Source organism: Plutella xylostella, chromosome 15, assembly GCF_932276165.1.
Source record: "Plutella xylostella chromosome 15, ilPluXylo3.1, whole genome shotgun sequence".
NCBI classification, from domain to species: Eukaryota; Metazoa; Arthropoda; class Insecta; order Lepidoptera; family Plutellidae; genus Plutella; species Plutella xylostella.
In genome coordinates this window covers 6,996,741-7,021,715 of record NC_063995.1, presented here as the reverse complement: position 1 = coordinate 7,021,715, position 24,975 = coordinate 6,996,741, and the positions used below count along the sequence as shown (strand labels likewise).

At 42.7% G+C, this 24,975-nt stretch overlaps 1 protein-coding gene across 8 annotated transcripts; it reads right to left on the bottom strand.

Annotated features, from left to right (window-relative positions):
* Positions 1 to 46: 46 nt before the first annotated feature.
* On the bottom strand, positions 47 to 24,181 carry LOC105381150 (uncharacterized protein CG7065). Of its 8 annotated transcripts, none has more exons than XM_048625746.1 (23): positions 24,049 to 24,181; positions 22,871 to 23,096; positions 20,252 to 20,413; positions 17,361 to 17,490; positions 16,790 to 16,922; positions 16,188 to 16,341; positions 14,170 to 14,336; positions 12,635 to 12,744; positions 12,139 to 12,157; positions 11,902 to 12,063; positions 11,706 to 11,781; positions 11,096 to 11,208; positions 10,558 to 10,636; positions 9,995 to 10,169; positions 9,476 to 9,659; positions 8,500 to 8,724; positions 8,043 to 8,219; positions 7,409 to 7,697; positions 4,425 to 4,622; positions 3,465 to 3,620; positions 2,550 to 2,695; positions 1,719 to 2,007; positions 47 to 1,476 (listed from the first exon to the last, which is right to left on the bottom strand). In XM_048625746.1, exons 2-23 carry the CDS (start codon positions 22,964 to 22,966, stop codon positions 268 to 270), a joined length of 4,449 nt encoding a protein of 1,482 aa, XP_048481703.1. In that variant the 5' UTR covers positions 22,967 to 23,096; positions 24,049 to 24,181; the 3' UTR covers positions 47 to 267. The 8 variants fall into 8 exon arrangements, with proteins under 8 accessions (XP_048481703.1, XP_048481705.1, XP_048481707.1 ...); XM_048625748.1 differs by having other exon boundaries at positions 10,558 to 10,633; XM_048625750.1 differs by lacking the exon at positions 22,871 to 23,096.
* Positions 24,182 to 24,975: the final 794 nt, after the last annotated feature.

Genomic DNA, 24,975 nt, shown 5'->3' with positions numbered 1-24,975 from the left:
CATTAAATGCTATTATGTAAAGTTAAAGAGTTTTATCATCACAAAAGTAACCTAGTTAAAATCTATATTACATCTTATTTATAAAGCTATTACTCCGAATTATTGCTAAGACTGGAGATTAACGATGCGGCGCGGTGAAATTTCTCTCGTAGGAGATCGGTGCTCCTCTGAAGCGTGAACATGTAACAATATTTTATATGAATTTAAGCGTATTATATTTGATTGTCGTAATCCATATTATCCCGCAAACTCCAACTACATTTCGATCTAGTAACCTCCGCGACCGCCACCACGCCCGCCCCCGCCGCGACCGCGCCCGCGCCCTCTGCCGCCCTGGTTACCTCTATTCCCTCCCCTACCCCTATTATTGCCAAACTGTTGATTCTGGTTGCGATCCTGCTGCTGATTCAAGCCGCCGCGGCCCCCGCCCTGATTGAAGAAGGTGGGCGTGCGCAGGGGGCCTCCGCTGTTGTTGTCCTGCATGTTAGGCGTGTTGTTCCACGGCCGCCCGCCCTGGCTCGGCTGCCTCATATCGCTCGGCGGTAGAAGACTCTGGCCTCTCATGTTGTCGTTAGACCCCATGTTGTTCATTGGTGCGTTGTTGCGCATCGGTATATTCCGGTCGTTATAGGGCATGTTGTTACCGCGGTCGTTGTACGGCATGTTCCGGTTATTTTGCTGGTTGAACGGCATGTTGCGGTCACTCATTGAGGCGTTGCCGTCGTTGTAGCCCATGTTGCGGTTCATCGGCATGTTTCTGTCTCCATACGACATGTTCCTATCGTCCATGCCTCTGTCATACATGGGCGCGTCCATGTCATTCATTTGCTGGTTCTGGTTGTTGTAGCCCATGTTATCCATGTTACTATTGTTGGTGTTTCCCATGTAATGGTTTTGGCCCATATTACCCATATTAGGGTTCATGTTACCCATATTCGGGTTCATGTTACCCATATTAGGGTTCATGTTACCCATATTCGAGTTCATATTACCGCCCATACCCTGGTTCATATTACCTCCCATATTCGGGCTATTCATACCCATATTTGCATTACCCATTTGCATGTTGTTGAATCTGTCCTGATTGTCCGGTGCGGGCTGGCCCAGCGCGCCGCCCTGCTTGAACTGCTCGAGAATCTGCGCGATGGGCATGGGCGCGGGCGCGGGGTCGCTGACCTCCATGGCCTCCTCGGTGACGTCCCCGAAGGACCTCGGCTGCGTGCCGCTGCTGACCACCTCGGCCGGCGCGGCGGCGGCTGGCATGACCTTGGCCATGGTGGCCTGCACCATCGCCAGCAGGTTGGCGGCCGAGGAGCTGCTGATCATGTCGAGCCCGGCGATGGTCGCGGCCGCCGTGGTGGCTGCGATCGTCGCGGGCGCCTCCTCCGGTTTAGTCTCCAGCAATGATTTAGTTACTATTTCCATTTCTTGCCGTATCTGGTCTTCCTTCACTTTCTGTTTGGCTGTGTTGAAGACCTGGAACAAAAATAATACACGCTTTGATGATGAAGATTCAAATTTTTCACTCTAGTTTCTCGGGATTGTCGGTAGCATTGACATACCGACATGAATGATACTGATAAAATTCTAGCCTGAACTTTATTTTTTTATCTATTTAATCTCTGCAGCCAAAATAGGAAAGTAGACGAGGTGCCCCTGAAGGAATGGATTTACTTGAAATCAAATTCGTAAAAACAAAAGCCAATCGTTACACCCACCTCCTCAACAGTGTAATCATCATCATCATCGCTCTCGATGTCGACAACTGCCGGCGCGTCCTGTTTCTTCGCCGGCTCTTCCACCGCCGGCGGCGCCACCGTCGCGGCCGTGCTCACGTACTCCCTCAGTCTCTCAACTCGCTTCGGCTCTTTAGCCTCGAGCTTCTTCAAGTAAGCTATGAGGCTGTGCTGCTCTTCCGCCGATAGCTCGTTGAAGTTCTTGAGCAACGTTTCGAGGTCCGAGTCGGATAGGCCGTCCATTGCGTCTGGAGCTTCGTCCTTTTCTGGCCTGTTGGGGAGATAAGTGGAATTTAGATAAATGGAGGTGCAAGAAAGGTGCCTTCCCGAGTGATGTATCAACTGTATCTTATATGTCCGGCGCACCGGACATATAAGATACAGTTGATACTAATTGAAACAGTTGATGATAATTATAATCTGACCAGAGAATTTCATCACGGTGACAAACACTAGAGCTAGACTTGGATTTGGCATCGATACTTTGAGATAAAAGGTATCAAAATTTATTTGTACAAAATTGCGCGTGATTAGGCTAAGGCAGTTATTACCGCCAATCACGAGACAGGGGAAGATGAAATTTTAGAAATCCTAACTAATATTATAAATGCGAAAGTAACTGTGTCTGTCTGTCTGTCTGTTACTCTTTCACGCCAAAACTATTGAACGGATTTGAATGAAATTTGGTATACATATGGTGACCCTGGGAAAGAACATAGGCTACTTTTTATCCCGGAATTCCCACGGGAAAACTTTTTAAGGCGAAGCGAAGCTCGCGGGAACATCTAGTAGGAAATATAGATAGCTACTTACTTCTTGTCATATTCATCATAAGCGGACTGCAACATTTGCAGCGCGGAGGCGGGCCCGGTGGCGCCGGCGGGGCGCGCGCGCTCGGGCCGCGGCTCCGGGCGCTTCTGCGCCTCCGCCTCGCGCTTCTTCGCCTCGGCCATGCCCACCTGCGCAAATAAAGTGTTATGGAGAATATTCGATGATATTGAACCTTTATCTCGAAGCGAAATTCTCGGATAAAAGCTAGGGTATGTGTCATAGTTCATCAGTTCCGGGAAAGAATATAGATAATTTAGTTTTTCAGTTCCGGGAAAGAACAAATTCAGTTTTTTTTAAATTAGTTAATTTAATTATTTAGACGTAAGAAAACAATTAAATAATGTAATCCACTATTAGCATAGCTTCTATACGGAGTTAGCTCCATCCAGACTTCCTGGCTGACTTCTTTCATTCATTAGTTTCATTACACAAAAAAGAAAACAAACTCACAACAGCATCCACCAGCTGCGCCAGTTCCTCGGAAGACACGTCGGTCTCACCCTGCTTTATAAGCGCGGCTCCTATCTGCTTTGCATCCCGAGTCCCTAGTAGACTCTATACGACTCTCTACTTCCTTTATTTAAAAAATCAAATTCCACTCACAACAGCATCAACCAGCTGCGCCAGTTCCTCGGAAGACACGTCGGTCTTGCCTTGGGCTATAAGCGCGGCTGCTATTTTCTTTGCATCCTGACTGACACCCTAGTAGTTCCACTTCCTTTATTACAAGATAATACAAATGCAACTCACCACAGCATCAACCAGCTGCGCCAGTTCCTCGGAAGACACGTCGGTCTTGCCCTGGGCTATAAGCGCGGCTGCTATTTTCTTTGCATCCTGACTGACACCCTAGTAGTTCCACTTCCTTTATTACAAGATAAAACAAATGCAACTCACCACAGCATCAACCAGCTGCGCCAGTTCCTCGGAAGACACGTCGGTCTTGCCCTGAGCTATGAGTGCAGCCGCCATCTGCTTGGCGATCTGCGCGCGGTCCACCTGCCCCACGCCCGCCACCGGCACCGCTGCGCCTGAAGACGACGGCGTACACTTCTGGAAGAGAAACGGTTATGTTAATTCAAAAAATTCAAATAGAGAACGGAAGGAAATCGGGTGTCGTATACGCATGACTTCAACTTCAAAGGTAACATCAACACATTCAACAACGTCCTCCTGGCAAAATGCTAACCATGGACTAAATTTCATAACACGCTGCAATACACGATTAGTGTCTTTTTGGGACCTAGAAAATCCCAAATCTTAATTTTAAAGTTTTACTTTTCGTAAACAGGCGAAAACGCTCTCAGTCATATTTGTTTTAAAATTGTCTATAGTGTGGACTGATGTGACGCTTCTGACGTCACATCAGGAGCAAATCATTCATTCTTGCGGTAGAAATCCTAAAGTGTTCCCTAAAGATACGCAGCATTTATTTCTGCACGCAGCACACGATTTCTGGTGGTCGTGCAACCATCTTGCAGTACCTTCTTATTAGAATATAAGTAGTCACAGCTTCGTTAAACGTAGCTCTAATCTATCTCGTACCTGATCTTTCTTATTGGCTCGCGTGTCAGCCTCGTGTAACAGTGCGGCGACGAGCACGACGGCGTTGCGCAGCGCGGGCGCGGCGGCGGCACCAGCCCCGCCTGTCGCGCTCCTTTCAGCTTCAGAGCCATTTATTATGGACGAATGATAACAGCGGCAGCGGCGGTAATAGACAAGTAACGGCATAGAGCGCCATTGATGAGCGTCGCGCGATTTAGACACATTCCTCCCGTGCCTTATTTCGTACCACAAAGAGGTCCTAAAGTGTCTGATTTCTTGCTTGCATTTAGTGTTCGTAAGGATTTTTCATACCTGATCTTTCTTATTAGCTCGCGTGTCAGCCTCGTGTAACAACGCGGCGACGCGCACGACGGCGTTGCGCAACGCGGGCGCGGCGGCGGGCGGCACCAGCCCCGCCTGTCTGGCGCCCTTCAGCTTCTCCTTGCACGTCTCCATCAGGGCTACTGCCGACTCGCGCTCTAGGAGCTCTTCGGAGGAGTTGGCTTTTTCCTGAGGGTTGGGGAAGGTTATTAGTATGTAGATGGGAGTTTTATTCATGTAGGTTCCTGTTTGTTTTATTGTATTTACTACAGCAGCAATATACAAAGAAAACACATATTTATAAGGTGAAGTGCGGTAATTGCAACTATCCGGTAATTGCAACTAACTTCAATAACTCCCTCTAGAGTTACTTCATTGTAAAACGACAGACTAAAATCAATTTTACATCATAAAAGTTCTACCCAAAAATGTGGATGGCGCTGATAGCTCAAGAATTGTGGGAGTTATAAAGCTTTTTGTCATGGGCCATTTTGAGTCTGCTGGAGTCGGATGGACATGGTGTGCATTTTTATTTTATAAAATAGTGGTTTTAGTGGTTCCTCGCAAGATTTTTCCAAAAAAAAGTAAAAACTAATAACGGTAAGTCATTTTGTATGTATTTGTTTTATTCTAACACGATTGTTTTTCGAGTTTTCTGTGTAGTTACATTTACCAGACAAAAAATGCGAAGTCTGGTAAATGCAACTATTTTGCAGTTTTTAGGGTGGTTACAATTAGCTGCCAATTTTTGTATGAAATTGGAAAAAGCCAGTGATGGGGCAGTGAACATGAATATATCGATACAATCACTATAATGTGGCAAGTTACTTGGCGACCCTCCTTGCGGGGTGAAAGAAGTGGCGGGGGCGAGGTAGCACGACATGCTACACACGTAGAAAAGTGTGCCCGGATTAATCTCGCGATAGCTTGTAACTATTTCTGACGTAAGTAAAATTTTATTCTATGAGTGTTCCCGTAAATGTCATATTTAGCTTAAAATTTATAGTTTGACAGCATTACAATTTGGATGTTTACCTTCAGAATATCTACCAATTTGAATTTATTTATGTAAAAGTGTTTTATTTTATAAATCAATTTCCATGTCACTTTCATGTTTGAACTTGTTCATCGTCGTCGTCATCCTCATCTTCATCATCGTTTTCATTAACTTCAATTATAAATCTAAGACAAAAACCAAAAAACATTATACCTACTTTGAAGTATAATTTACTAGAGTACGCCAGTCATATTAGTTCAGTGTACACCTATAATATTTTATGTTTAATTTACATTAAATTATAAATAAACAATAACATACCTGTCCAATACATCGTCAAATACTCTATCAGATTTATAATATTCGTCTTAATTTTGTATGACATGGTCGTCACAATTACTCCACTTTTCAGGCGAATAATCTTGCAAGTCTTTTATCTCTTTATCTAAGTTAGAGTCAATCGACGTTCTTGCGAGCTCGCCTTTCACGTACCGCCACACAAGTTCAATAGGATTTAATTCCGGGTGGCATGGGGGTAGGCGAAGCACGATATGACCATTTTCTTTCAAAATTTCATCAATTTTGTAATTTTTCTCTGTGTTTTGCTCATTAATTACTTTCATTAAATCACATAAATTTTGGTTGCTTTCCTAGTTACAAGAACTGACAACTGACGCACTGTCATATGGACTCTTCGTCTTTGTTGTTTACTTTTTCGTATAGAGTCTTTCTGACTGCGCAGTACCAACCTTTAGCCGCGTAGCATGACTGATCCGGTAAGCTGTTCTACAAGAAGCCCCTATATTGAGACATTATACGATTTGTTGTTTTTAACGTTATTTTGTTGACGAATTATAGATACCTAATAATAATATAATGATAATATTAAAAAGGCCTCAACACTCATCCTAAGACTAATGGTCTCAGGATCAATGATCTCATGTGGGTCGCACTCAAATTATGACAGACTATATAAGACATGTGGCCGCCTCGGCTGCGCGGCCGAGACTGCCGTAACAATGACATGCAGTGCACGCGTTGCCCTTTACCGCTACCCCTCCCGCTACCCGCTGTCGTCTTGGGTACCTCGTCCCCTCCGCGTCTTTCACCCCGCAAGGAGGGTCGCCAAGCAACTTGCCAATCTATAATAATATAACACACAAATAAGAATAAAAGGCTGAATACCAAATTTTAAACATATCTGTTGAGCATACATTTTTTTAGAACACCTGCAAAATTCCACCCGGCATCCTGCCTGCGGTAAATTCCGAAAACTTTCCAAAAAAAATGTAGAAAGGCTGTTTGATTAAACATAAGTAAAATATTTAATGTTGATTAATAAAAATATAGCTATTAATTTTTATCCCCGAGTTTTATTCTGCTACCATGGTCTTCTTGGCTTGTCGATGGCAGACACTACATGACTGTCGATAAAATTATGATAAAGTTCCCATCACTATTTTTGAGAAATTAGTTGCAATTGCAATTACCAGACCCACGGCTAAACAGTAGTTTCATGCGAAATTGGTCGTAGTTACAAGGTGATAAGTGTCACAATCCTATGAATATTCTCTTAGTCTTTGTGTTTCAAATACACAATATACACCACACATAGAAAAATATGAAGATAAAACGATTAGTTGCAATTACCCGCCAGGAGGGGTAGTTGCAACTATTTCTGTCTTTGCCGGAACTTTTGGCAATAGCTCTTTATTCTTCAGAGTTTTTCTTTGTCATGATAGTAGAATAAAATCTACATAAAATTTTGACTTTGGCATGATTTTACAGTAATACTATTTCCTTATATATAAAGAATTATCAGATGATGAAGTTACGACATCAATATTTTTAGTTGCAATTACCGCACTTCACCTTACGTCACATCAAATAATTATAATACTGTACGGTAAACTATAGCTTGCTTTCTCAGTAGTAAGTGCGTGTCACGAAAAAGGCAAAACAAAAAACCCAAACTTACCTTTTCCATCTTCAACGCCTCCGTCAGCAAATCCACAATCTTCGGCCCAAGACTGCCCAGATAATCTTCCAGGGCTACCAACAGCCTCAACGTGGCCACCACATTGTCCATGGGCCCTATGTCCTCTGTGGGGCGGTAGGAGCGGTGGCTGCGGCCCGTGTAGCGCGACATGGAACTGTCTTTAGTGCGGGATCGTGCTCGGAAGTCCGGCGACTTGGCGTCAGGGAGCGAGCCGAGGCTGTCGTCGAGGTCGTCCGCCGAGTTCCACGGGGAGGCGCCCGTGTCCACACTGTGGGAGATGAGTTGAGGTTATAGAGAAACTGTATATAAGTTACCGAAACAGCCGCCGCTACACGGGTTCGCTATCGACGTGAATAAATTCGTTTAATGCCACTCGTTCGTTTCCACCTAGTTACAGCGCCGAATTTATAGCGAGTCGCGATATTTATCTACGTCGACAAAAAACCCGTGTAGCGGTAGCTGGTCAATATATTGCTGTACCATTTCTACATATTTTATCGAGGATAATTTTATGGCCTGTTTCGCTTAATTGCTGCTTCCGCTGATTTAAAATGCGATGAGTAAATGATAGAAATTAGACATAATTGATTGATGATGATAGTGTAGTACGTACGGAGGCAGCTCGTCGTCGCTGATGGTGACGGTGTGCGGGGCGGGCGGGCGCGCGGCGGGGCTCTTGTTGCGCATGAGCGCCTCGCGCCGGGACAGCGGGCTCAGGCTGCGGCGCAGCGACTCCAGGCGAATGTTGGTGCGTGAGGGGCTGCGAGGGGGCGCGTGTGGTCGGCTTTCGCTGGAAATATCACATCTTTTGAATGTGGCGGCTTTGTGTAACACTGTTATTGATATCTATGTGCTCAAAAATTGTAACAAAATTGTATAGCTGCTTACGATTGTACGGTCAGCTGCATAAGTAGCCATACACTTCTGTACCCTTTCAAACTGACGAACCGTCAATGTTTCAATGAATGGACAGGCCGTTTGTTAGGTTAACAACGTACAAAAGTGTATAGCTACATACTTATGCAGCTGACTGTACATAATATTGAATATAGTTCCAGTAAAGCACTAACCTGGCAGCCAGTGGACTCCGACTCCTAGTCCTCAACGTCCGCGGCGGGTCGCGGCGTCGCTCCAGACTGCGGCGTCGCTCGGGGCTCCTCCGGCGGTCGGGGCGGCGCTCGGGGCTGCGGCGGCGCTCCGGGCTGTGGCGGCGGAGGGGCGAGCGCCGGCGCGGGGACGCGCGGTGGCGGGGGGAGGGGCGGCGGTCGCGTCGGTCGCGCGGCGGCGGGCTCCTCCTGGGGTTGGGAATGGTAATGTTATAATAGTGCATTAAATAAAAAAGAACGCTACAGCACGATTTGCCTGCCTCGCTCCCAAGTCATCTCAGACTACGCCTTCCTAGGTTACACGTAACCCGTTTTCTAAACTACTTGATATAATTATAGTGACCTGTAGTTCCCGACGACTAGGTCTATTCTATTCTATTCTATTCTCTGTGGGGGTGTTAGTACCTGCACCTGGCTCTCTCGTGTGGAACCTTTGTGCATATCCCCAAGGTCTAAACTGCCTTCCTAAGCTTGGACCATTTCCCACCACGGTGGTCCACTGCGGGTTGGTGGGTTCACATATCTAGATGTGCTAAATCTAGATATGCAGGTTTCCTCACGATGTTTTCCTTCACCGTAAGAGTGATGGTATACATAGTACTTAAGTTAAAAGAACTCATTGGTACATGTCAGCGCCGGGATTCGAACCCGCATCTCTTGCGTGAGAAGCGGGCGCTTACCCGACTGAGCTACCACCGCTCGACTAGGTCATAAACTACAGGCACTATACCTTTAGTCAGACGGCAGTCTGACATCAGGGATTCATGGAGCAGTGGATCTAGCAGCTGCAGCGTATAGCCACAGTACTCACAAGTAGAGTCGCTTCGGGGTGGTGAGACCCCTCCCTGATGCCTGACAGGTGCCGGAGCTGTTGAAACTTCCTAGGTTACAGTCGTGAGATATGTATGTATGTATACATGTGCTAGGTGGTCGTGAGTACCTGCGCGGCAGCATCTCCATGCCAGACGGGCGGTCACGCTCGGGCGCGGGCGGCGTGATGCACAGCCGGCGGTAGATCTCGTTCACGTTGACGCGCAGCTCCTCGTCGTGGAGCTCCTTCATGCGCGACGTCCAGAACACGATCCATTCCGGCTTGTAGTCGTGCTTCGCCGGGTCCTTGCCCTCTGTGTGAAAGAGAATGGAGTGTAAATATGTAATCGGTGCAATAGAAATAGGAGTTGAATTTAGGCATTTTTTTGGAGTATCAGCACGCCAGACATGACAGGCTAGTATCGCAAATAATTGCCTCTAATTGCAATCAAAATCAGTTCAGCCATTCTGTATGCCTATTTGTCACAGTTTCACATTCATTCTATATACATGAATTCTATTCACATTGTTTATACTAGCAACTTGCATCTTCATGAATGAACAGCAAGCAGTTGCCGATTATTTCCTGATAATGATCGGCACTCTAAATAGGGTTTCACACAAATTCTTAGGTTCCATTACTGCTCACCTGCTTGTATCTCCTTGTATCTCCGGTTCCAGAACTTCTTCCACTCGTCGGGGTACATGGGGTGCTTCTCGGGGTTCTTCTCGTGGTAGGCGAGCGCCTTGTTGGCCGCCTCCGTCGCCGCCGCCGTCTTCTCTTCTACCATCTTTAACTTGTGCGCCATGTTCACCGGCTTTATCTGCAGTGAGGGTAGTTGGTTGCATGAGTGTGGTACTCGTAACGGGTTTGGAAGTAGACCAGTTTATATAACTTCTGCTCTTGATTGTGTACAAATAAAGAATATTCTATCCATCTATCTATAGTGTTGGCTGATGATAACGATTACAAGTTAATTCATTGTTAATTATTTGTTGTGTATACAAGTTAATTTTATGCTTACTGAAAACTTTTGTTCAGTGCGTTATGATCTACACTGCGTGCAGATTATGTTTTAAAACACACTTTAAAGTGGTGCCTACTGTGACGTTCCCTACCTGTTTACCTATCGTCCCTACTGGGAGGTAAATGAAAGAGGTAGGTAGGTCCAACAATTGCTACCAAAGTTTGTGATATATCATGGCACTTACCTTTCCTCCTTCGTCCTTCTTGTCGGGCCGCACGGCGGTGTAGCGCGAACGGAAGGAGAACGCCTTGTTTTCATATCTGCCAACAATCATTTAAACCTCAATATTAAATGGTAGATTTAAATATATTACATACATAGTAAAAATGTGTGAATCATGCCACAGGAATTTGGACGGCTTATTGGCCCTTGAACCAAAATCTACACTCAAATTGGTCTCAATATAACTAATATGTAACTGATTTCATGTAGGTACTAAGAAGATAACAGATAATATAAATTTGGAGTCACATTTCATTAGTGAACTCATATTTTTTAATTTACTTGCTTATAGCTATTTATTGTATTAAAAGAGTTTAATTTAAATACTTTAGTTCTTGCTTCTTGGCAATAAGCCCGCCTTTGTATACACTTATACTTTTAAGTCCCATTTTTGTAACTGTGTTTTCTAAGTATACAATAAAGTGTTTATAAATAAATTTTTATTGTTGATCAGGCATTGTATAAAATTTACCACTATAAAATATCCTTGTAATGCATACCTGGCCTGCGGCGGCCGGCGGCGCGCGGCATCGCGAGGATGCGCTTCGTCACCGCTGATGTCCGACAGAGACTCCGTGGACGGCGCGCGACGCGTGTTGCGAGGGTTCGCGCGCTGGAAGCAGCATTGGCCAATGAGAGATGTTGGGATAAGAGGAGCTACAGCATCATTGACCAATGAGAGATGTTGGGATAAGAGGAGCTAGAGCATCATTGGCAAATGAAAGATGTTGAGACCACAGAACCACGTAATTTGACCAATGAGAATGACACTTTTAAGTCCCATTAGAGGTGCGGGTGGTATAATCCAGAACCGCACGGCGCCATAGGTGCTGCCCCGATATTAGTCTATTGTAGTATAGAATCTTATGTTTCATAAATAAATGCAAAAAGTTGTTGTTGCATTTATGCATGGCTGGCATTTAGTCATGTAACGGTTATAATGGCTATAATGACGATTATCTAAAGTGGTAGAAAAGGTGAGATTATCCATGCATAAAAAACAGTAGTTTGAGTCACAAGATGCGTCGACTATAGCAACAAATCAACGGATTATGCTTTAGTAACATGACAAGTAGTCCCTGTCATTATAGTTCATTAGATTATACTCACAGCGCCAACATTGAATAGCTTATTGAAGACTGGTTTCTCCGCAGCGGCGGTGGCGGCCGACGCAGCGTCGCCGGGTCTGTAAAGATCATACAAACGTTTCTTACATATTTGAAAAAAAAACAGCCGTTGAATGTGTGTGAAATTACAAAGGCAGACATTTAAAATTGTACAGCAATTTATTTCAGTAAGTCTTTACTGTATGTCTTTAGTAGGCTCGGAATCCGATGGAGTTGTCAGAGAATCGTCTTTCTCTGAGTCTTTCCTTTTGTACAACATCGCCAACTCTTTGTTAGCCGTCGGAATGTCGTCTCGAACGAGTCTGTTCCGTCGACACGGCCTCTGTCTACGATTTGGCGTCCTGAAAATAAACCTAGTTTGGATTTACCGCACAGGCTTGCTAACTTCAGCTGGAGCTGTATGTTGTTGAACTTACCTGACATCACTTCGGGAATCTGTAACAAAAAATAGAATGTTAATTTTATTGAAGAGAATCGGGCAAAGTTTTCAGAAGCATATTTTTTTGTGTTCTATATCATATCCTTGGATTAGATTACCAAGATACAGATTATGACAGATCAATAATCTGAACGAGGGTTTGCCACTCTAGTGAGAGGATTATCCAGTAGGATTATTTAGTCAGTGGTTGGTCGCCCAGCGGCGGCTACACGGGTTAGATATCGACGTCTATAAACTCGTTTAATACGCGTTCCACCAATCACAGCACTGTATTTATGGCGAATCACGATTTACAACGTGATTTGTTTATCTACGTCGATAACGAACCCGTGTAGCGGCAGCAGATTGTGACGGCTGGATACCAGGGATTACCTGACTAATGGCATGTCTTAGATTACAAATCAAGGCCGAGGCTTGTCCAATCACATACGTTTATACAAAATAAGCATATAACATTAACCAATCACACTTACTATTATCCTTGTTCAAGGAGTTGATCAAGTCGATGTCAATGATCTCGGTGAGCGACAGGTCCTGCTCCGAGTTGTGATGCCCCTTGAATATCCATTGATGTATGCCTTCCCTGCAACAACATAATACGAACCATGAGTTGTAAATTCATACACCACCACAGGGTCAACGTGGCAATAAGGGTCAATTAGTTAAGGACGGGACTCCATTAACAGAACAGGAGTCAACAAATGAATTTAGCCAATATTTTTATTCTGTGCATTCATCGCATGGAAACACGTGTTAATTAAATTATTTAGTGCGATGACCAAGTCAATATATTTATATAAAACATTAAAGATTTTTAAGATTGAGATGCGTGCGTGGATAAGATTTATTATAAGACTTGGTATTACATGGATCTCACAACTTTTTACCGTAGAACAACTGAGTTACGAGACTTGTTTTTTTTGACAAGTATTGTTTTTTCATGGGATCTCATTTCTTTTTGTATTTTGTAGACAGTTCTACTTTTTTTTCTTTTCGGTACCTTCTAGGTACGTAGGTGCGTTAACTTAGTTTGGTAGGTACCTACCTACATAATCAAGAATCTTAATTTTTGGCTACGTAATGTACGTAATGAATAAACGTAACTTTGATACTTCGTACTGCATCAAATTTTCCTAATTAAATTCCAACCTTAGTTTCGAATACACAAAGTTCATTGTACATTAAGAAAATTTGACTTTAAGTGGTAGCACTGGTAGCCTGATGTGCGTTGGCCGTAGGTTGGTAATCCATCCTTTGCGGGTTTAATTTGCATGACGGGAAGTTTTTGCTCGATTTGGCAGGGGCACTACCGTGCGCCTATATTTTCTTGGTGGGTTCAGATATGTGAATATGAAATTATTTAAGAAGTTATGTACCTATCTAGAAAACTGGACCAAAATTTGAAAAATTTTACTCGAGTTGGTGGGGGCACTACCGTGCCCCCAAATATTTTAGTTTTCCCTTGATTCATACACCAAACACTACTTATATTCTGCTCTACTACTTCTAGGTCTGCTAGAAGTGCTTTAGAATTTTTATGATCGGTGAGTGAGTGAGTCAGTGACAAAATTAAGAAACTTTGACCCGTTATAATTCTTAAACTTCTGGTTCAAATTGAATGAAATTTTAAATATACCGTGTCTTTACAATGCCTGCATGGTTAGTGAAAATTCAGTCTTCTAGTGTTATCCACAACGAAGTTACAGGGGGTAGAAAATGGCCTGAATTGCTTCGAGAAAAGGATGGTACGGCCGTGCCGCTTTTTTGCTGGACTTGGTGGGGGCACTGCCGTGCCCCCAGATAAGCGCCCCGTGTTAAAGGACCAGTTGTACTACTCACTTCTCGATGACATACAGGTCCTTATCCACAATAACAGGCTTCATGCGTCCGAAGTGCGCCTCGATTACTTCATGACGACGTTGACGCCGTAATCAAGGCCGCACGGGTTTAGAAGTATACATATTTTAATGCTCATGACTGTACAGTACACAAAACAAATGACACTCACTTCTCAATGTCGTACAGGTCCTTATCCACGATGACGGGCTTCATGCGTCCGAAGTGCGCCTCGATGCGCTGCGCGACGCGGTTCATGACGACGTTGACGCCGTCGCGCGCCGCGTTGTTGGAGCGGTACGGTGCTAACATGTTGGCCGCTTTGGGGAAGTGGCGGCTCTGTGGGGTAGGGAACAGGGTTATTATGATTATTAAATTCTTTATTGCACGTTCTTTAATGCTAGTAGCATTCTCTATCTGTTAACATTTAGGGTAGTTTTTGTGATAAGCGAAAAAAAATCAGTAATGTCACGGCTACTCGTCTCATTTGTACATAATTAGTTGCTCGGCTTTGACGGGAGAGGTAAACTATTGACACACACATATAATTGGAAGCTGTGTAGTCTAAGAGTAACAGAAGCGCTCATGGACCCCTCAAAGTGAAGCCATGTTCGACTCATCATAGGTAGATCAGCTACTCCACCATACACTACAGAAGGTAAGTAGACTCACGAGGTAGTTGAACCGGTGCCAGAAGTAGTTGAGGTGGTTGACGATGGTGCGCGGGTGGCCCTGCTTGAGGCACAGGCAGCAATGTACGAGGCTCCATCAGCTACTCCACCATACACTACAGGAGGTAAGTAGACTCACGAGGTAGTTGAACCGGTGCCAGAAGCAGTTGAGGTGGTTGACGATGGTGCGCGGGTGGCCCTGCTTGAGGCACAGGCAGCAATGTACGAGGCTCCATCAGCTACTCCACCATACACTACAGGAGGTAAGTAGACTCACGAGGTAGTTGAACCGGTGCCAGAAGCAGTTGAGGTGGTTGACGATGGTGCGCGGGTGGCCCTGCTTGAGGCACAGGCAGCAATGTACGAGGCTCCATCAGCTACTCCACCATACACTACAGGAGGTAAGTAGACTCACGAGGTAGTTGAACCGGTGCCAGAAGCAGTTGAGGTGGTTGACGATGGTGCGCGGGTGGCCCTGCTTGAGGCACAGGCAGCAATGTACGAGGCTCCATCAGCTACTCCACCATACACTACAGGAGGTAAGTAGACTCACGAGGTAGTTGAACCGGTGCCAGAAGCAGTTGAGGTGGTTGACGATGGTGCGCGGGTGGCCCTGCTTGAGGCACAGGCAGCAATGTACGAGGCTCCATCAGCTACTCCACCATACACTACAGGAGGTAAGTAGACTCACGAGGTAGTTGAACCGGTGCCAGAAGCAGTTGAGGTGGTTGACGATGGTGCGCGGGTGGCCCTGCTTGAGGCACAGGCAGCAATGTACGAGGCTCCATCAGCTACTCCACCATACACTACAGGAGGTAAGTAGACTCACGAGGTAGTTGAACCGGTGCCAGAAGCAGTTGAGGTGGTTGACGATGGTGCGCGGGTGGCCCTGCTTGAGGCACAGGCAGCAATGTACGAGGCTCCATCAGCTACTCCACCATACACTACAGGAGGTAAGTAGACTCACGAGGTAGTTGAACCGGTGCCAGAAGCAGTTGAGGTGGTTGACGATGGTGCGCGGGTGGCCCTGCTTGAGGCACAGGCAGCAATGTACGAGGCTCCATCAGCTACTCCACCATACACTACAGGAGGTAAGTAGACTCACGAGGTAGTTGAACCGGTGCCAGAAGCAGTTGAGGTGGTTGACGATGGTGCGCGGGTGGCCCTGCTTGAGGCACAGGCAGCAATGTACGAGGCTCCATCAGCTACTCCACCATACACTACAGGAGGTAAGTAGACTCACGAGGTAGTTGAACCGGTGCCAGAAGCAGTTGAGGTGGTTGACGATGGTGCGCGGGTGGCCCTGCTTGAGGCACAGGCAGCAATGTACGAGGCTCCATCAGCTACTCCACCATACACTACAGGAGGTAAGTAGACTCACGAGGTAGTTGAACCGGTGCCAGAAGCAGTTGAGGTGGTTGACGATGGTGCGCGGGTGGCCCTGCTTGAGGCACAGGCAGCAATGTACGAGGCTCCATCAGCTACTCCACCATACACTACAGGAGGTAAATAGACTCACGAGGTAGTTGAACCGGTGCCAGAAGCAGTTGAGGTGGTTGACGATGGTGCGCGGGTGGCCCTGCTTGAGGCACAGGCAGCACATGTACGAGGGCTCGTAGTGTGCCTGCTCTGGAGGGTGCTCGATCAGGTACTCCAGCCCGATCAGTGGTGCCCTGGAACGGTAATAGTTCTGTTTGTATTCGAGGAAGAGTGAATATTGGAGTTTTGTTTTAGGCTGGATTTCATCCTACGCTACCCGTGCCGTCATTGGTCGAGCGATTGGCATATCCTAATGAAACAAAAGCAGTGACATTTTGCAATGTATTTCGACATACGCCTCTAAATGCGGAGCATTGTTGCCCAGGAGTGCTGTGAGCTGGGACGCTGGCTATTAATGCTCGTCAAAACTGACAACTGACATGCCAAAACCCCGTCGTGCCATGCACATCTTGCGCCCAGTGTACTCACACGCTAGTGTACTCATAGTTAAGTACGTTGTACTCACTTGACCTTGTCGAGCGAGTCCTCGATGTCCTCCGTCGCCACCGCGTTGTGAAGCGTCTTCAATGTGCGGTGTACTCACAGTAGAGTGCGGTGTACTCATAGCAAAGTAGTACTCACTTGACCTTGTCGAGCGAGTCCTCGATGTGCGTGCGCACGCCGCGGTACCGGCCGTACTTGCGGTCCAGCTCCGTCGCCTCTGCGTTGTGCAGCGACACTTCTGTCGCCATCTGCCGGAGCGTTCTTTCCGTTGCTGTGTAATAAATAGATGGATTACACATTTATTATTATACAGCTACGTGCACGCTTGCCGGGCCGATACTCGCTACTCCTGCGACTGCCGGAAGCCGGCGGGACTCCTCACGCAGCCGGCAAGAGGAAAACCGAGCCATATATTTTCATACACTTTTGCTTTCCCGCCGGGACCGATATCTGTATTTGGCTTACTGAATACTAGATACTCATCTAGTATTTTCTGCGATCATGAAAAAAGGACTACTATGGGAACTCCGGGATAAAAAAGGAGCTATACAATCATGTGTTAATCATAGTTGTCAGCTCACTACTTATGACAAATTTCTTAAAAAAATGGTCCAGCCGTCACATGATACAGTAACAAACATACATCGCATACTTACAAACTTTCACTTTTTTTATTCTAATAGACAACAAGACCTGCGCATGAACATACCATCATGTTTGGAGGCGCCGGCGGCGGGGTCCTTCTGGTTGAGGATGTAGGGGTGCTCGTCGAAGATGCTGGGCGGCCACACGGTGCGCAGCTGCAGCTTCGACTTGTGCTTCTTGCCCGATATGTGCGTCTGGGAAGGGATTTAAAGGATTTGAAGGACTGTTTTGGATAGCTGTAGTAAAGGGAATGCTAAAATATGTAATCGGAGCGAGCTTTGCGTCGCCCTTAAAGGAGTTCCGGTGGTAATTTCAGGATTAATAATAGGTTCTTGCACTCAGAGATAATGTTAGTTACGTAAACAAAATAAATAATTATATGAAATCTGGAAGTACCAACTTCGTCCATAATTTACCTTCTTGCCTGGATTCGGACGGACCCGCTTCTACGCTATGAGAGTTTTTACTACGCGCAGAGATGATAGAACAAGCCAAAGCTACAAGTACGATTAACGCCTGCAGCACAGCTTCCCCGCTGCACATGGCGCCGCCCTCTACCTTGATCTTCAGGCTGCTCAGAAGGGCTAGTACGTGGCGCATTTAAGGCGTGACAAGAGTTGTGCATCGCGCTCGCTCACATCGCGCAGCCTCAAGAGCGAGCGCGACGGCGGTGCAGCGCTTACACGACGATATTTTTAATGCATTGGATTATATCGCCGTCGCCCCGCCCGTCGCAAGTTTCGTACCAGCAGATTAAGCAGGCGCGGATCCACCCATATGGGCAAGATGGGCATGCCCATCACCTAGATGCCTTGCCATATCACACCACGGGATTTTAATATAATATTTTAGTTATATTATAGTTTGTCGTATGACTGTTTTTTATAATGATGGTGATAGTGATGATTTCTGGTGATGCTAAATAATTTTTTTTCACCTCGAAAGCCCTACGAATAGTTGTTGAAGAATTCGAAAACCATAAAATTTTCGGTCATGCCAAGAGTGAGTTTCGGCTAACAGCAAAAGTCACTAACAGTCTCAGACAACGAGACTAGTTTGATCTCAATAAGCCAAATAGTTTTTAAAATACAGTTATTAAAAAAAACTTTAAGATTTTGATCAAATTCTAAAATGTTTTTAATAAAAATTGGTAATTTGGTGTCAACATTTTGTAAGTGTAACTTTTTCCTTGCTCATGAGTAGACTTTTAAATAGCAGCCAGCTGTAGGTAACATAAAACTATTCAACCTATAAAAATAAAATTAGCCACATAGGGAATATGCATGTGATTCAAATAAAGTTCAAATATTATTTTTAATAAACTTTGTTATTACAAAATTATGCTTCCATCAATATTTTTGATTATAATTTATTTTTGAGCAAGTAGTTAAATAATTGTTGAAAAGTAGAAAAAAACTGCAGTAAATTCAAACTTAAGAAACGTTAGGCATTTTCTTAGGGCGGATGTGACGTATAAATAAATATGTCATTCTCAGAAAAATCTATGCCCATACAACTGAGCGTAGGCGCAACTTTCTCGAGTCATTATTCTGAGCCGTAAAACAACTCAATTACGTCACACCTACCCCGCCGAAATGACGGGCGTTTATAGTGGTCGTGTCGGTTGTAAAAGAGGATGGGCACAAATCTATGGAAGCTGGGACCGGCACCAATAGAAATGAGTGATACGTCGTTGAAAAGGTATTTTTTTGCAGAATATGAATAATGGAATCGCTAGAGTCCTGATTTACTGTCCAATTAGAATAATCGTACCTTGGAAGATTTTATATTTTATTTCTGTAATTTTAATGTTTTTGTTATTTTTTCACATTAATTTTTATAACAAATGATCATAATTCATTATAATATTATATTTGTTTATAAACTCAGTAAATAAAACCACTTGAAAGTAATTTCTCTCATTTTAATAATACGTGTATTACGCCCTAACTGTCATCAGGAGAGAGAGTGCAATGTCGCTGAAAAATACTTGCTTTCCACGAATATATTTCAAAATAGACAACTTATACGGATTTGTTGTCATAATATTTTTTTGCGCACTTGAAAAGAACTATCCAACGATGTATGGATAGTTCTTTTTTGGGCATATGTCCCAAAATTCCCATCCTCTTTTTTAACTTAAAAAAAAATACCTACCTTAAATTACTTTTTTTGGCGTTGAATTTTTTAACTAAAATAAAGTTATGTAAAATTATCGAATAAGAATAAAAAATAAATACATGCATATTCCCTATTAATGAGAATTTAGTCTAGTTGTATACCTACATACGTTTTATAGTAACATTTGCCGTAGCACAAACTTTTGTCGGTAAAAAATTTCATAACCTGTTATTTCAGTTTTGAGATATAAATTTACTGTTGTGTTAACTGCTGGTGTTCCTTGTTTAATAAATAAATATATATTTATTGATACAGAGGGCTTTTGAAAAGGAAAAAATGCGTTATGATCACTACCAACATACACAAAAATCTGCTACCAATGAATACCTCAAGGCGAGGCAAAACCACCTTATTTTTTAGGGTTCCTTATCTCAAAAGGAAAAAAGGAAACCTTATAGGATCACTTTGTTGTCCGTCTGTCTATCTGTCACCACCATTTTTCTCAGACAGGGGTAAAGATATCAAGCTGATATTTCGCAAAACTATACAAATTTACGGCCCCGACAAAGTAGTGTAATAAAATATTGTAATTTTTTTTTGACATACCTTCCTCACGGGATTTTTTTGGGACACGCAAAGTTGGGATGATTTTTTTTCTGTTGTTTTAATGATGTGGGATATGGGATAAAATTAAAAAGAAAATTATCTCAGGTAAGTAGACTTGTACGAAACCTCAGTGGGCGAGTCCAACTCGCACTTGGTCGGTTTTTTGACTTGCCCATCACCTATTTTGAGGTCTGGATCCGCGCCTGAGATTAAGTGTCAATAACACACCTGCAGCACAGCCTCCCCGCTGCACATGGCGGCGCACGGGTAGCAAAGGTAGATCCACTTGCCGGAGATGTCGCGCCCGCGCCGCTCCACCATGGGCCGCGCGCCGCCGCCCTCCACCTTGATCTTCAGGCTGCTCAGGTGCTCCTGGAACTCCTGTTCCGCCTGCAAGGGGTGACAGGTTAGTGAGAGGTAGGTAGAGGAAGAATAGACGGCCAACGGTGGCCGATACGCAACCCGCACAAATTCACGAAGGAAAAATAAATAAAAGTCGTAAGTGCTTGTACACTTGACCACGCGGGTATGGTAGCCGGTCTCGAAATATCAATCACATGACGTGATATTTAAGTGTTCACATTCAAAACGCACGTGCGGTATATCGATTGTAAGTCTAAATGCAGAATAAAAAAACATGGGTCTCTTAACAAAATAACAACAGAGTTTATATAATTTCTTTATTGTTTTTTTTACTGGTACTTAGTTTACAACACCTACAAAACGTACTTACCAGGGCGGCATCCGGGAGACGATAGCTGTCTCAAATTTCATACAGAAGTTGGAGTTCTAGGCAACTTTAACTTCCGGTCGGTTTTAGCCACACGCATATTTAGGATAACTTAATAAAATAACGCAATAGATTGTTTATGACGAACTTTTTCTAACGTAACGTAAGTGCGTTATAAAAATGACGGACCGCATGAGTGAGCTACAGTCAAATTATAAAGTCCTGACATCAAAGAATGCGATTTTGCTAAGACTTTTTATGATCATCAGTTATTTACTTACCTAAACATACATTTTAAAAATAAAATACCGATTGAGCACGGATTTTTAACGGATTTGTCCTTTAATAAATATAACAGATCGATTAAATACGATTTTAAACAATTAGTTAGGATCCACTTCCGTTTTCACGACTTCATAGTTGGACTGTATCTAAGTAACCCATATTTTTCATTTCTCTTTTTTTTGTGCATAAGTGGGCGAGTAGGCTTGGAGTAGGTATCCACCTATTATTAGTGCCTGAACGCATCGTTTCACGATCTAAGCGAGTATTATTCAAAAATATAATATATAACTAATAAGTTCTTGAGCGGTCAAATTAGTAGACCCAGTTCTAGCTGGGCGTTTGTGTTTGTACCATAGAAGTAAATAAACCAATGGTTTGTACAGACAGTTATTATTAATTTGATAACGTTTAATTCAAACTCCAATGTAAACAGTGTCTTTTAGAGTCACCACGCGACGTGACAAATGAGTAATAATCTCCTGCTCTGCTTCTTATAGAAATGTGTACCTAATTATAAAGTACTGATATTTTTTTAGGTATTACTTATAAATATTTTTATGTACTAAAGTACATTTCCATGGTAAGTAGTACATAAACGTACAGCTAACATTTTATTAGGAAACAGAAAAAGGTTATATACTTTCAGACTTCTGTTATGTACATGTTGACTTCACGTAAAAAAATCACAATACACAAGTATACAATAATAGTACGTCAAGCCTACTTAAATAGCGTCTATCTATACAGTGTGGTATATTCAGGTACATTGACCTGGTAACGGCAGTTCCCTAAAAGATTTGAATTCCAATATTATTAAAAGTGTGTTCCGATGGATAAAAACGATCTGAAGGGCTAGTACGGGGCGCATTTAAGACGTGACAAAAGTTTTGCATCGTCGTTACTAACATCGCGCAGCTTCGAGAGTGAGTGCGACGGAGAACTTTTGTCACGTCTTATTAGCGCCCTGTGCTACAGGGCCTGAATAAGACTACCTGTGTAATAAAAGTAATGCCTACACTGTCTAAAACATACTTTCTAAGAGAGACAGCATGATTTTTATCTCACAGATAACATTTATTCATCCTGGCATGTTGATGACAAACACTAGACTTATACATAGTCTAGAGTTTATCACCATCCATGGCATAAAGATTAGACTGCCAGCCAACTAGCTGGACATACATAAAGATCAGTTGAAACATAACTTGGTAAATCTCGTTTCATGCATCTCAATAACCTTTATTGGAAAATATGTATGTATTTGGTTCTTTCTTCTTCATAACATCACAATGGAGCAACAAATTTTGTCCGATTCTTTGTGTCCAGTTTATGAAGCAGTCAATTGGGACCTCTGCTTTGGACACACATTTTGTTTATATCTTGTTTTGACTGTTAAACATACAACCTATGTGATTGTCATTTTGCCCGAAGATCAATATTGTAATTTAATAAAGGTTATTTAGCTTCACTCACTTCATTGGATACTTTTAAAAAAATCCTAATATTTTAATAACCACCTTAACATTGCACTAATAATACCCGAAGATTATGTCCCTAATTTTGGAAATTGTAATATTGTATAGTTCACACTATACATTGTGATAGATATCAATATTAGGGTAATTTTATGTGTTTTTCTCTTTTATCTATACTTAGGTATGATTAACTTGATGAAATAGTCATATCATAATATCATAAAGATGATTCAGAAGAAATATTTTAATTTATTGTGATTTTTGTATTGTAAAAATTAAGTATTTTATTACTTATGTATGCATATGCAATCTATTTAATGATATTAATAAAGATAATAAAGTGGAAAGTTTATTTACCTTAGTGCAAGATGTATCGTCAGGTTTTTTCATTGGAACTTGCACAACTGAGTCTTCATAACCTTCAGCCCCTGGGGGGCAGTCTGGCAGGTCCATCTTCAAACACTACACTCGCCAGTTTATGACCACGAGCTGGCCACAAACTGGTTCACTTCACTACACTAACACTTAACACAATAACACTGTGTTAAGCTTTAAGTGATGGTAATCTTGTATCCTTGGTCCACTGTAAAACAAAATCATACTAAAATCAGTATAGTAATATAAAAAAATACATAAAAGTCATAAGAAATATGTAGATTTATACTTACTCCGAGGTTGGGTGCACAGCTTTGTGAAACTATACCTGGTTTTAAGTATAACTTACAGTTTTGTAAGAAATATAATTTTGTATTGTAAATAACTTCTGTAATATTATTTATGTTGCAAAAGACTTATAAATTATATAGGAACCGGCAAAAAAAGGTATCATAGTTTTTTTTTGTATTCTATCATCTTGCTTTATGTAATAAGATCATAACGGATACATGATGACCATAATTACGAAAGAACCTATGAATACAATTTGCACTTACCAATAAGCTAAGATACATTCCATCATTTTTGTTAAAAACACAGGACACAATACTATTCTTACACCTCACTGAATGTTACGAAATAAAGGTTGACCTTTAATAAATTTAGCTAATTTCAAAATATTTGTTATTACACAAATACAAAAAGGTCTTCTAAAATATTTAAAATAGAATATACTTGGTTGCCATAGTTGATGTAGTCAGAAATGCCTTCAGGTAAGTTTTACAGATAAAAACCTACTTAAAATTATCTTTCCTGAGAATTCCAGTGTATTCTGTAGGTATGGGTAATCATACATTCATGGCCACTCCACAAATCATATAGCTAATGAGAATACTAGAGAAGGAGTGATTCTGTTTGGTGTTCTAGGGCTGGAGACCAACTTACTTGAGGTCAATAGTAGGTACAATCACTTTTCAGATGAATTCACAGTATCCCATATTTACATAAATGCATAAAGAAGAAAGGGTGGGTAATGTTCATCAATTAAATCATTTGTTCGCCTTATTATTCGTAGTCGAAGCCGACAAAACGCTATCAAACTATTAGATGACAAAAATTTGGCTATCGTAACGTAAGATTTTGAGCATCATCAGACTTACCAAGTATTGTGGATTGCATGCTCCTAAGGCTGCGAAGATCACTAAATTATTAAATGCTAAATGATAGCCTTAATATCTGATAAATTAAAGAATTATTTTAGTAAAATTTGACAACTCGACGCATCGACATTGATGAGACAAACATAGACAATATTATATTATTTTTTTATAGCACAGAGTACTGAAGTACAGAGTATATTTTCTTATGCTTAGAAAAGGCAACACATCATTAAAAAAATACAAAAAAGAAGCAATCAATTGATAGATTTATCGTTCATTATCATTATTATTAACGGAATATTGACGGCCTCGCAACTCCACGCACGGCCGATGCTCATGCCACGCAGCTCCCCGCTGCCGCAGTTTGCAGCGATCTCAGAATAATAATCACCTCGCTACGATGCTGGCTGAGATTAGGTCCGAAGCGCGAAGCAGTTTTTGTTGTGATTGATTCATAAAAAGACTGGATGCTTCTCATTATACCCCATCCACACGCTTGGCGAACAATGGCAAACAGCGAAGGGGCCGTAGTACTACTTTAAAAGGTACAGAGCGTGCAGAGCAGGCAACAGTTGAAAGGTATGAAACAGGTAGATTATCCACGCTACCACGCTATATCTGCACAAGTTATAATTAGAAAACACTGAATAATTTTATTTTTGCATTGTAACAACTTTAAAGACTTTTTTGAATTTGTGGTAGTTAGTGAAATAAAAAATCGTAAGTATAGGCAGAGTATCCACGCTACCACACTATTTCTGCATAACTAAGTTATAAATAACACAGCTAGTATAGTTAGGCCCACGTTAGGCCGCACTGAAAAATCATATTTTTGCTTAGTTATTATAGTTAAAGACAAGAATGTTGCAGAAAAAAAAATCAAAGCTTATAAAACACCTCCTAGTACCTACCTAACAGCGGATGAAC

Bases quoted from the DNA above. Each gene is read 5' to 3' on its own strand.
- LOC105381150 (XM_048625746.1), bottom strand. From the start codon at position 22,966: ATGGACCTGCCAGACTGCCCCCCAGGGGCTGAAGGTTATGAAGACTCA. The intron at 11,782-11,901 runs GTAAAGACTTAC...TGATCTTTACAG, and splicing joins GAGCCTACTAAAGACATACA to ACCCGGCGACGCTGCGTCGG. The intron at 11,209-11,705 runs GTGAGTATAATC...TGCTGCTTCCAG, and splicing joins AGCTATTCAATGTTGGCGCT to CGCGCGAACCCTCGCAACAC.